Source organism: Gekko japonicus, unplaced genomic scaffold (assembly GCF_001447785.1).
Source record: "Gekko japonicus isolate JY-2015 unplaced genomic scaffold, Gekko_japonicus_V1.1 scaffold992, whole genome shotgun sequence".
Lineage (NCBI taxonomy): Eukaryota > Metazoa > Chordata > Lepidosauria > Squamata > Gekkonidae > Gekko > Gekko japonicus.
In genome coordinates this window covers 564,539-577,640 of record NW_015173704.1, presented here as the reverse complement: position 1 = coordinate 577,640, position 13,102 = coordinate 564,539, and the positions used below count along the sequence as shown (strand labels likewise).

The window sequence follows — 13,102 nt, the reverse complement described above, 5'->3', positions numbered from 1 at the left end:
CTCCCAGAATTACAAGCTATCTCCAGACTACAGAGATCGGTTCCCCTGGAGGAAATGGCATCTTTGGTGGGCGGACTCTATGGCTTACCATCGAGTCTGGGAGATGGAAGTCCTAGAGCGGCATTGCATCCCTGCCTAGCTTCCTTCTCTCCCCAAACTCTGCTCTCCCCAGGCTCCGCCCCCAAATCTCCAGGAATTTCCCCGACCACAGTTGGCAGCCCTAAAAAGCTTCCATGCCACGGATCAGCACAAACATACATTTAAAAAAAACAAACTGATGAGCAGAGAAGAACCCCAAGCCGCCATGTGCGTGCCTTCTCCACAGCCTTCCCCCAAAGCTAGCATCGGAGCAGGCCCACGTGCCCCCCACCTAGGCCCAGATATCCGAGGTGCAGTCTCCCCCAGGGTAACGCATCTCGTGAGCCCGGGCAGGCCCGAAGGGCTCCTTCCCGAAATCGACCAGGAAGTCTTCGTTCACGCACAGACCCCCGCATTCCGTGTCCACGTCGATCTGCAGCATGACGGAACCTTCCCTGAAGGAGGAAGGAAACGGGCCGGGTGAACGAGCGGCGAACGTCGAGGGCAGGGGGCCGGCCGCGGGGATAAGGGGGAGAGGTTTCTTACCTGACCAGTTCGGGGTAAAACTGCTTGTCCCACGGAGTGTACAGATTGTTGGTGACATAGAGTCTCTTGCCATCCAAGCTGAGCTGAAGCATTTGGGGTCCTCCGTAGACTCTCCTTCCCTACAAGAAAGACGGGGGGAAACGGGAGGGAGGTTGAAGAGATGCAGATCGGCAAAAACCAGGAGAAGGCTGCATGGCACCTGTTTTGTCTTTTAGGACCTGCTGGAGTTGCCGGTATTATGGGCAAGGGTCATTTCGTAGAAAAAGAGGTGCAGGAGCTCATTAGCATAACTCATTTGCATAACTTATTTGCATGTGCCACGCCCCCTGACGTCGCTGGAAGTGTGTCAGAAGGCAACACCTACCTGGCTGCTTCTTGCTCTGACTGAGGGCTGCTGGGAGCAGGGGGCGGGGCTTGTTGCATGTGCCCACCCCCTGGGCTCTTTACTGCCGGAGCTCCGCTCCTGTGCGCTCCTGTAGGAAATGACCCCTGATTATGGGGTTCGGTGATGCAGCCGTCACTGGCAACTGATTGGGAGGGGACTCCTCGGGGAAGCAGAGTGGGGATTTTGGGACCCGAGCCAGTTTTGGATGAAAAACAGCCTGTCAAGGAGGAGCCCTGACCTGAGTCTCCCAGGCTGGCCCAATCCCATGAGATCTCGGAAACGAAACAAGGTCAGTTCTGGCTAGTGCTCTGATGGGAGACCTCCAAGGAATACCAGGGTCATGGCCATCGTTCCCTCTACGCTGAGTGAGTGTGATCCAGCTCAGTTTTTTTTAGCCTCCGGCTCACGTTTTTGTCTTCGCTCAGGACCGAGGGCCACAGAGCAGGCTAGTTCATGCAGCAACCAAATCGCTCGCTCGCAACGGTCATGCCAGCAGCTCACAAAGCAGACTTTTTTGCTCATAAGACTCCTCAGCTTGGAGGGACCATTGGTCATGGCGCCGAGGCAGGCAATGGCAAACCACCCCTGAACACCTCTTGCCTCCAGAACCCTATGACGTCACCGTAAATCAGCTTGGACTCCCCAAACCCCACTCTCCCCGGCCTCCACCCCCCAAATCTCCAGGAACTTCCCAAGCCAGAGTTGGTAACCTTACCACCCAGCCGCACTCTCCCCCTCCGTTTGTGAGTCACTCACCTGGATCATGAAAGGATCAGGTTGGCCATTCAGCTCCGGATCTTCAAGGACGGTGACCACCCCGCCTTTTGGGATGCTGCCGCCCACCCACACCTGTGTGAACACAAGGTAAAGGTCAAGGTCCCCTTGCTCGAAAGCCAGTCGAGTCCGACTCTAGGGTTGCAGTGCTCATCTCCATTTCAAAGCCGAAGAGTCAGCGCTGTCCGAAGACGTTTCCGTGGTCATGGGGGCCGGCATGACTAAACACCAAGGCGCACGGAACGCTGTTCCCTTCCCACCGAAGTGGTGCCTATTTATCTACTTGCAATGTCTTGCTTTCGAACTGCTAGGTTGGCAGGAGCTGGGACCAGAGACGGGAGCGCACTCCGTCATGCGGCACACTCGGGGCTTGAACTGCTGAACTACCGCCCTTCCACAGCCTGCAGTTCAGGATCTTAACCACTTGAGCCACCGCAGCTCCTGTGCACACAAAGATCCCCCAAAAAGAGAGAGGATCGGTCAGAGTGGTTCAAAGCTTTTCCACTGTCAGAGTGGTTCAAAGGTGGAATCAGCTGCCTAGGGAGGTGGTGAATGTTGTGATAATCTGATGCAGAATGGCTTATCAGCAGTATCTCGCCACCTTGGTTCAAGCAGAAGAAAGGGGTTAAAGGGATTGAAAGGGAGACCATGGGCTCTTCCGCAGTCTGATTTTCGTCACTGGTGTGTCCCTATTGCTCCTGGGGTTTTCCCCACATGTGTTCTGCTCCCTCTAGTGGTTGATTACATATTACATCGCTGTATGTCCGACATATTTCCCTGCACTTTAAAACTGCAGGGAAATAAGCCAGACGTACAGTGATGTAATATCGAATCGAGCTCTAGCGAAAGCAAAACACGCGTGGAAAAGGGAAAAAAAACCCTGAAGCAACAGGAACATGCAAGCGACAAAAAATCAGAATGCAGGAAAGATGTTGGATCCAGCAGATCCATTCCACTGACAGTGGTGTTTCCCCAAAACTAAGAGCCTGCCCAGTGCCGGAAGAATCTTTATGCAGAGGGAAAACTCATGGCTGTTAGAAAATCAAATCCTCTGCAATCAACCTAAAGGCTTCCATTTCTTGGCGTGACGCTGAAGGGTGCCCCGGAATTACTTCCCCTCTCCGTTTGCAAACAAGAATCGGGATGCTCACAGGCAGGTTAAGGTGGAGGTAGTCCCCCCATGTCTGTGCCTCGGGGTAGAGTATCTGCTTGGCATGCAGAAGGTCCCATCTCTGGCATCTCCAGTTAACAAAGGACCAAATAGCGGGTGATGCGAAAGGCCTCTACCTCAGGAACTGGAGAGCTGCTGCCCATCTGACAGAGCAGGTAGAGAAAGAAGTACTATGGGATAGAGCAGGTCGAGAAAGAAGTCCTTTTCTCCCTTTCTCACAAGACAAGAACTCCTTGTGGGCACTCCATGAAATTGCTGAGCGGTCCGGTTAGAACGGATCAAAGGAAGTCCTTCTTCACCCAAAGACTGATTCACAAATGGAATTCACTGCCACAGGAGGTGGCGGCTACAAGCATGGACGGCTTCAAGAGGGAATTGGATAAGCATACGGAGCGGAGGTCCATCAGTGGCTATTAGCCACAAGGTATGGATAGGAACTCTCGGTCTGGGGCAAGGGATGCTCTGTCTTTTTGGTGCCTGGGGGCTGCAAGAGTGGGGGGGCTTCTAGTGTCCTGGCCCCACTGCTGGACCTCCTGATGGCACCTGGTATTTGTGGCCACTGTGTGACAGAGTGTTGGACTGGATGGGTCACTGGCCTGATCCAACATGGGCTTCCCTTATGTTCTTATGGCAGTACTGAGAACAGACGATGATTGATGGACCGAAGGTTGGAAGCATCTTCATGTGTTCCATGTCATCAGGGCAAACGCACAACCTGAACACACAAGGAATTAGATGAACTGTACTGAATTAGATGAACCTTTTTAGTATTGTCTACTGAGACTGGAAGAGGCTGTCCGGGGTCTAAGGCAGAGGTCTCTCGCATCCCCAGCTACTGGTCCTTTTAACTGAACTTGGGGTCTTCTGCATGCCAGGCAGATGCTCTACCACTGAGCCAAGAACCCTCCCCAAATCATAAAGTGACCATATACTGAATCAGACCTCGATCTGTCGATCAAAGTCAGTATTGTCCACTCCAGGGTCTCAGGTTGAGGTCTTTCATGTCCCCTCCTGCCTGGTCCTTTTGACTGGAGATGCCGGGGATTGAACCTGGGACCTCCTGCATGCCAAGCAGAGGCTCTTCCGCTGAGCCACAGCCCCTCTGTACAGCTCTCCAGGGTCTCAGGCGGAGGTCTTTCATGTCCCCTCCTGCCTGGTCCTTTTGACTGGAGATGCTGCTGGGGATTGAACCTGGGACCTTCTGCATGCCAAGCAGAGGCTCTTCCAATGAGCCACGGCCCCTCTTTACAGCTCTCCAGGGTCTCAGGTGCAGGTCTTTCTCATCACCTCCTGCCTGGTCCTTTGAACTGGAGATGCCGGGGATTGAACCTGGGACCTTCTGCATGCCAAGCAGAGGCTCTTCCATTGAGCCATAGCCCCTCTTTACAGCTCTCCAGGGTCTCAGGCGCAGGTCTTTCCCATCACCTCCTGCCTGGTCCTTTTGACTGGAGATGCCGGGGATTGAACCTGGGACTTTCCGCATGCCAAGCAGGGGCTCTGCCACTGAGCCAGGGGATTTTAATGATGGTGTGCAGCCTCATATGCCCAGCTGAGAGAGAAGGACCCTTGAAGGAAGACGCTTACCCGGCCAACCAGCCTGGGGCAAAAAGGGTCAGTGATGTCATACTGACGGACGTCGCCATGGATGAAGTTGCTCATGTACATGAACCGATCGTCCAATGAAATGAGCATGTCGGTGTTAAAGGCTGGAGGAGAAGAAGGCAGGAATATTTATGTCAGTTTGGTGTCGTGGTTAAGTGCGCGGACTCTAATCTGGGAGAACCGGGTTTGATTCCCCACTCCTCTTCCACATGCAGCTGCTGGTGTGACCTTGGGTCAGTCACAAGTTCTTTCAGAGCTGTTCTCTCAAGGGCAGTTCTCGAGATAGCTCTCTCAGCCCCACCTGCCTCACAGGCAACGGTCCCTCTAAGCTGTGGAGTCTTGTGAGCAAAAATTCTACTTTGTGAGCTCCTGGCATCAAAGTTGTGAGCGAGCAATTTGGCCGCTGCATAAATTAGTTTGATCTGGAGCTAATCCTTCCTGAGCCAAGATAAAAATCTGTGAGCTGTAGGCTAAAAAACTGTGAGCTAGCTCACACTAACTCAGCTTAGAGGGAACACTGCTCACAGGGTGTCTGTTGTGGGGAGGGGAAGGGAAAAGGATTGTAAGCTGCTCTGAGACTCCTTCGGGTACTGCAGGGCAGGGTATAAATCCAATTTCCTCCTCCTTGCAACTACCAATTCTCTTCCAAAGCCCACTGGTGGCACAGCCGGGGAAACGGTGGCCCGAAAGGGATGACAACAGAAAAATGGTACCAACGTGGACAGGCGGTTGAAAAGGCCCACTTCCCACCCAGGAGCCATGCAAATGTGCTTGGATTATGTTCTTGCCAGAGAACGCATACCCAAGCAGGTATGGGAAAGACTGGAACAGGCCAGTGGTGGTGGTGGGCATTTGGGGGCAACGCCCCCCCCACAGATGAGTCCTGCCCCCTCAAAAATTGTTGTTTAGAAAACTGTTAAGCTACATGTAGGTGTTTCAAAATGACCCCAGACACAATCAGGGAAGCTTCAGTCTCGTTTTTCTTTTTTTCCAGGCCGAAAAATAAATAGGTTTTTAACAATGCAATAAAATAAAATGAAATTGCAAAATGCAAAATAGATGGTCGGGGGGGGGGAGCGGAAGAGCAGCCTGGAATCAAATCTCCCCAATCGAAAGGACCGGAGGTCACAGTGGAGCTGGATCAGCTGCTGCTGCTGCAAGAGGAGCAGCAGGTCCGGCCGGGGTGCCCCCCTCAGATTTCCCAACCAAGCAACATTTTCTGGCTACACCCCTGGACCGGAGCAAATGGGGGGACCGCTCGGATAGTGGGCAACTGAAGGACGACAGCGTGTGGAGCATCCGGGAAACACCACTTGCGTTGGGAAGCCGAAACCAAGGGAGAGCAAAACGGTGCTCCTGCGGATGCAACCAAACACCCCCTCACGGTGTGCCCTGCAAAGAGGCCGAGGCATGAGTGACCCAGGCCAGAGTCTCTGCTCTTCCAGCAGGGGGCGCAGTTGCCTGTCTCCTCCACTAAGCTAACAATAGGATGTGCGAAAACCAATTGCAGTTTGTGAAGAGTGTGTGTGTGTGGGAAATTATACAGAACAGTCCCAAACTCCGTCCCTTTGACCAACCTGGCATTTCGGGTAATAACCACCCTGACACTTTCTTGTTCGGAACCGCAATCACTTTATCTGCTGTCCAACTTCCATCCTGTGGAAGAAACAGATATGATTTATTTATTTACATTATCTATAGTCCGCCTGTCTTACAGGGACTCAAGGCGGGTGACGCCGAGTGAGTCAGTACAAATGACAAAATGGGATAGTCGGTAACCAAGGCACTGGGATTTTAGAGACGTCTGGAACCACCAGGAAAAAAGGAGTATAGCGTAAGTATCCACACGGCACATTAAGCGGTACAGAAATTACATAAGTAGGACCTGACTCGCAGTACAGAAGAGCAATGTATGTATTTGTGCCGGTTTTATAACTGGAAGCCGCCCTGAGCCGCTTCGGCGGGATAGAAATCCAACGAATAAATAAATAAATAACTCAGAGTCCAGGAGCACCTTAAAGACTGTTGCACAAATAGATTTCCAGCCAAAAAAGAGAAGTGAAAATTAGGAGGAATGTCCATTGACTCTAATTGCAATTAAAACACCTGAAAACAGGCCAAACCAGCCTATCCAAAAGTGACTGATTTCTGAGCACGAGAAGGAAGTACATGAAATTTTATACCCAGACTGACATAGTTAAGGAGATAAGGTGTGCCTACATGATACCTTAAACGTTTATTTAACCTAACCTTAATAATAATACCCCAGGGATTCTTCATACCCAAGCAAAAAGGTGTGTTCCCCCCCCCCACCCCCGATATGCAACTAAAACCCTTTTTGACCCAGACCAAGATTTTCGGGTGATGGATTCTGGGAGTCAGAGCTCCCTTTGAAGGGGCTCCCAAAAGCTCATACCCCCAAAAAATGTTGTTGGCCTCTAAGGTTGCAGGGGTCCCCAACTTTTTTTCAGTGGGCACCCTTTGGAATTCGGACACAGCGTGGTGTACGGCTACTGTGGGAGGCGGAGTGTTATGTATTTTGTATTAGGGCTGCCAACCCCCCCGGTAGGGCGGAAATCCCCCGCCCCGGAGGTCCCGTTCCCCGACGCCGGGGAATCGGGGCCCGGGGGGAACCCCTCCCCAGCGTGCGCGTCACAGGAAGTGACGTCATACGCTGGGGGCGGGGCCACGCCATTTGAGATGGACTGAGGGTCCGATTTAGTTGCAGTTTCATATATTCTAGGCCCGAGGCAGAGAAAGGCCCGGTAAAGAAGAAAACTGAAGTATGGAAACTGTGCAGAGACCGCCCTCTGGTGGCAGCTATAAAAACTCCACTCTGGATAGCCGTTGATTCATTTTGAAAATGAGGACTTTGAGCGCGCGCGCGATTTGCGCGCGCGCGCTTTCGGCGACGACTCCCGGACTGGCGGGACGATCCCCCGCCGGTCCGGTTTTTTGATTTGGCAACCCTATTTTGTATGTGAATAGCCCGAGTAGGAGAATGAGCCTGAGCTTCGGTCACAAGCTCCGTAGACTCCCGGTATCCTAAAAATCAACAGCCCGATTGGCTCCTGTGGTGCAACGGACCAATCAGGAAAGACTATGACTTTTGGCGGGAACAATACCTATTGGTCCTAAGCACTCACTTAGGATTGGACCTTACTGTTCTAGGAGTGTGGTTTAGCTCGTTCCAAACTGTATATAAGTTGGGGTTGTTCTATGTGGCCTGTGTCCTGTTCTGATAAACTGAAATCACTGGTTAAGAAAGAGCTGCCTGATCTTGAGTTACAACATGGGGCCACCCACAAAATGGCTGCCGCAGCTTCCCTTCGGACACCCAGTGAAGATCCTGGTGTTGTGGCGGCCCCTGCGGTCAAAGCAGGTTATTTTATTTATTTATTTTTAATCTGCACAGCCAATCAAATCTCCAGTGGCCAATCAGAAACCTTGCTAGGCAAAAGGCCCACCTGGCCCCGCCCACTTTCTCAAAACACTTGTTAGGCACCAGGAGAGGGGCCGGCGGTTAGAGTTTGCAAGTTCTCTCCCTGTGGTCACGGGAGAATTTGCCTGTTGGTTTATGCATGCTGATATCCTGGCTATTTAGAGAGAGACCCCACAGCAGACCATGCCAGAGCAAGGTGTTAAAATGCATAATTAGCTAGGTTTCTCCAGTGGGGTAATCAACAGATCAGAAGATGTCCCCGGGGTGGAGGCTTAGACAAGTTTGTGGCTCTTTGTCACTAACCCTGCCTGGGGTTAGCACATGGGGTTTAGTTAGAACTAAATTTCTCGATAATCTGTTAACACAGGGATGTCAAACATGTGGCCCGGGAGCCAGATCAGGCCCCCGGAGGGCTTCTATCAGGCCCACAGTGGAACTGGCTATCTTCTGCTTCCTCTTTCAGTTCTGCTGCTGCTGAGTCATTGTAGGTTTGCAGCTTACAGATACACACCTGAACAGCACACTCAAGATTGCAACAGCACAGACATTTTGAGGCAATTATTCAGAGCAAGAGGTGTCAGTTATCGGACACTGTTAAATAAAGAAAATGTTGCAAGAGTGCTCATGTTTTAGGCATGTTTTTATTCTAAGTTAAAAAAAACCCCTTTGTGTCTGTGTCCTTTATAAAGTTTATATCTCCGCTACCTGGCATTACATTTTGTGACACACGTGGCCCGGCCCAACAAGGTCTCATTTATGTCAGATCTGGCCCTCATAACAAATGAGTTCGACACCCCTGTGTTAACAGGACAAACTTTTTCCTCTGATATCGATAAACTGGTCTTTTTATTATCTGATGCTGACCTGTTTGTTACTTACCGAGGGTCTCTTTTTGCCCTGGCAGCAAAAAAACCCGAAAACAAATCAGGGCCAAGATTGCTGCGTGAATAATTATTTTTCATGACTTACCGGATTTATTTTAGATGTTTAGTTTAGCTGTTTAGATGTTTAGATTGTGTATCAATATTTATAATTGGCCTTGCTAATTAGATTTATTATGGCTGACCCTGATGGTATTTTTATCTTTGTAATCTAACACTAATTTGTTCTTGTGCCTTATCTTGTACCCTGTATTTTTAATGCCGTTCTTAGTTCTGTTTGAATAATTTTTTTATCATTATGTTCCTAATCTTTTATTGTGATGGCCTTTGACTGTCATGGGGAAGATGGAGCAGATCTATTCTCTCTTGCTCCGGATTGCAAGACTAGATCTAATGGGTGGAAATTACAAGGGAGTCGATACCGGCTGAATATCAGGAGAAACTTTCTGACTGTAAGAGTGGTTGAGCAGTGAAACAGTCTGCCTCAGGAGGTGGCGGATGCTCCTTTGCTGGATGTTTTCAAGCGGAGGCTGGATGACCATCTTTCGGGTATGTTGTAGGGCTATCTTTTGTCTGTGCGCCTGCAGAGTGCAGGGGGGTTGGACTAGATGACCTGCAAGGTCCCTTCAAACTCTAACAATGGGGAGCGGTGGCACAGGGGATTTATCCTCTGGTTAAACATCTGAGCTGAATAGGACTGCTGTCAGTTCGAGCCCCGCACTTGGTGTGAGCTACCAAGTCTTGTCCCCAGTTCGCTGTCCACCCAGCAGTTCGAAAGCTTCGACGAGTAGATAAAATGGGTACCGCTCCTTAGAGAGAGCGGGCACACTAAACCCCCCCCATGGGTGAGGTGTTAAGCTGACAACGGAAGGTCCGTGCGTAACATCATAAGCCGAGAAAAGATCTACGCAGCCTGCAATGGGCCATTCCGGCCAGACGGTGGCAGTGGTGCGCTGCGACCGAGAAAAAATGCTGACGACATCAAAAGCGACAGAGAGAGAGAGAGAGAGAGAGAGAGAGAGAGAGAAAGGCTGCCGGAACACGCCTGATGATCACCGCAGACCATAAACTCCCTGTCGACTGTGGAATGTGTGTAATTTAAATGATATATGTTGTCCTCCCTTTACCCCCTCATTGTTAGTCCCGTGTCAACACAAAGAGTAACTGTAAATCGCTCAGAGCTGGCAGCTCTGTAAGGACTGAGCGATCAATAAATTGAAAGATTATTATTATAACATTCTGTGATTCTATTACTACATACAACAAATCTCTGTTACATTACATTACATCGGGTTTAGACTTTAGAGAGTCAACATGTAGAACATGTCTGCTTTTTACCTGAAATCCCAAACACTGGCATGCACCACTGTGCCCATGAGCTCCACGCTGTGGGGACCCCTGCTCTACAGGATTTCCGACCTCTGTTACGGGCTAAAGGTCATGTACAGACCAGCAGTGAAATCCACAGTGCTGGTGAACTTGGAGAACTGGGACTGTCCACTGCCACCCTCTCCGTTTCAGGCAAGGAAACTCAGCGAGCCATTTTTATTGCCGTGCATAAACAGTCAAGTAACAAACAGTACAGCACACAGTCTAATATAGCCAAGAACAACAATAAAACAACAACTGTGAGCTGAAAATACCCGCAAGTATAAATGTACAAAAAGAGACTTTCAATAAAGTGAAAAGAAGCATATAATTAGCAATATCAGTAACATATGGGAATGAAAAATCCTCAGTGTTGGTCCTGTTCTCATAGAAGCAACCCTAGTGGAGACCTTAGGAGACCTAGCCCATAAAGAAGTTGAATAGCATCATCCTGTTAAGAAACTGGTATGAGACTTCCTATGCTGTTCTGTGTTCCTGAGGAAGGACCAGAAGTCTGAAACACTATCAACTACCTAGGAAAAGTGGTGGAAATTTTCTCTGGACTTGACTGTTTCCCCTTTATGGATTGAGGATTTTTCATTCCCATATGTTACTGATATGCTAATTATATGCTTCTTTTCACTTTATTAAAAGTCTCTTTTTGTACATTTATGCTTGCGGGTATTTCAGCTCACAGTTGTGCATAGACAGTCGCCGACGTTCACCTGCGTCTTGTAGAAGTGATAGACGGTGCCCTGGAATGTGCAGACTACCATTCCGTGTGCCGCGTCGGGGTTGTGCAGGAACCGGATCTCGAAGGGGGCGGAGTCCTCCCCTAAGTCGATCGACTGGAGAAGGCAGTGGGTGGTCCAGTCCCAGACGTTCAGGCGACGGCCGTAGCGCCCTGAAGGTGGACAGAGAAGAAGGCCCAAGCCAGACAGCCAGTGAGCGACTGTGGATCCACCTGAGGTAACAGACTACTGGTCACTGAGAAAAATTCAAGCCATGGTCCAGAATCTTCCTGGGTCTAGGTAGCAGCTGACCCTGGACAGCCAATCCTTTGCCGCAGTTTGCTCGTTATCCAACGGCCTATACAGGACCAGACAGGCTTGAAGAAACTGAAGCTTAATCTTGATAAAATGGAGGGAAGATGGAGACTGAGAGGGGGAAAGGTCCCGGGGTCGTAGCAGATAGCTCAATGAAAGTGCCAACCCGGTGTGCCGCAGCGATGAAAAAGGCAAATGCTATTTTAGGAATTATTAGAAAAGGAATTGAAAACAAAATGGCTGATATAATGCTCTTTTATACATCGATGGTGTGGTCTCATTCTGAATATTGTGTACAATTCTGGTCACCGTATCTCCTAAAGCATGGGTGTCAAACATGCGGCCCGGGAGCCAGATCAGGCCCGCAAGGGACTGGCTGTCTCCTGCTTCTTCCTCCAGTTCTGCTGCTGCATCATAGCTTGCTTTCCCAGACCCTCTCAATCGCTCAGGAGAGATAGATAGGCAAGCTTCTGCTCCCTGCCCTGGGCTGAGGCTCCTCCCCCTCCCAGGTCGCTACAGTGCAGACCTTTTGAGGCAATGATTCAGAGCAAGAAGTGTCGGTTACCAGAGACTGTTAAATAAACAAAATATTGCAAGAGTGTTCATGTTTTAAGCATGTTTTGTGTTTGTGTCCTTTGTAAGGTTTATATCTTCACTACCATGACGTTTTATGACGCACGTGGCCCAGCCCAACGAGGTCTCATTTATGTCAGATCTGTTGGAAATGTATGTGTTTACAAGGTCTGACAATCCAGTCATTATAGGGTTAACTTGTTTGCTTAGTATTGCTATTGTTTAGACTGACCTGGAAGGGATACCTGGCACTGAGCCAATGGGGAATTAGCCCGGGGAAAGTAGCTTCTACTGTGATACAGATTGGTTGTTTGTTTTCAGGTGAATTCCTTTCTAGGGGTCGAGAAGAAGGACAGATTCTCCATTATCCGTGTGTTAGTGTTAACTATAGACAGCTTAGAAAATGTAGCTGTTAGAGTTATGTTTATTTGTAGTAATCCCGAGTACCTTTTACCCTTAGAAATAAAGGTTTTTAAAAGCAAAGGAATCTCTTCTTTCCAATAGTGCAAGATCCATTGATAGTCTGAGTATTAAACACTTTTGACTATTTTACAACAAGATCTGGCCCTCGTAACAAATGAGTTCGACACCCCTGTCCTAAAGGATATGGCAGAGCTGGAAAGAGTACGGAGGAGGGTGACCAAGAGAAAGAGGGGGTTGGAGCACACCTTCCCTAGGAGGAAAGGGCCAGAGAGCAATGTTCCCTCTAAGCTGAGTTAGTGTGAGCCAGCTCACAGTTTTGTTTTGTTTTAAATATAAATTTTTATTTTAGTTTTATAATATACAACTTTACAACAACAACATAACTCTAAAGTAATTGTGAGTTAAATACAATCAACAAGAAAAAAGGAGAGAAGCTCAGAGTTTTTTAGCCTCCAACTCACACATTTTTGTCTTAGCTCGGGAAGGAGGGCTCCAGGGCAAACTGATTGATGCAGGAGCCAAATCGCTCACTCACAACTAGAGATGTAAAATTTCCGGAAATTTTGAAGCTCGGAAAAAACCCCGGTTTCCCCCCATTTTTTCCCGGGAAAAACGGAGATTTTTGGGAAAATTGGAAAAAAATGCTATATTAGCATTTCTTTTGTCTTTTCTAGATTGAAAGTCATTCTGTTACTTTAGGAACATAAAATATGATTATGGACATTTTTACTTGGCATGAGATTATCACAACTAGCATATTAAAGACATAGTGTATCCAAACAATGATTACAAACAGAATACCCACCCACATGC

The 13,102-nt window shown here is 49.1% G+C and overlaps 1 protein-coding gene across 1 annotated transcript in view; it reads right to left on the bottom strand.

Moving 5' to 3' along the window:
• The window catches only part of LOC107120550 (selenium-binding protein 1-like), a 54,877-nt gene continuing 41,775 nt past the window's right edge, over positions 1–13,102 (bottom strand). Inside the window, exons 7-12 of the mRNA XM_015423271.1 lie at positions 10,973–11,151; positions 6,134–6,212; positions 4,539–4,660; positions 1,766–1,858; positions 625–743; positions 1–533 (exon numbers count right to left, since the gene is read on the bottom strand). Of these exons, the coding sequence (XP_015278757.1) occupies positions 371–533; positions 625–743; positions 1,766–1,858; positions 4,539–4,660; positions 6,134–6,212; positions 10,973–11,151 (755 nt within the window). The 3' untranslated portion in view covers positions 1–370. The remainder of the gene's footprint in view (positions 534–624; positions 744–1,765; positions 1,859–4,538; positions 4,661–6,133; positions 6,213–10,972; positions 11,152–13,102) is intronic.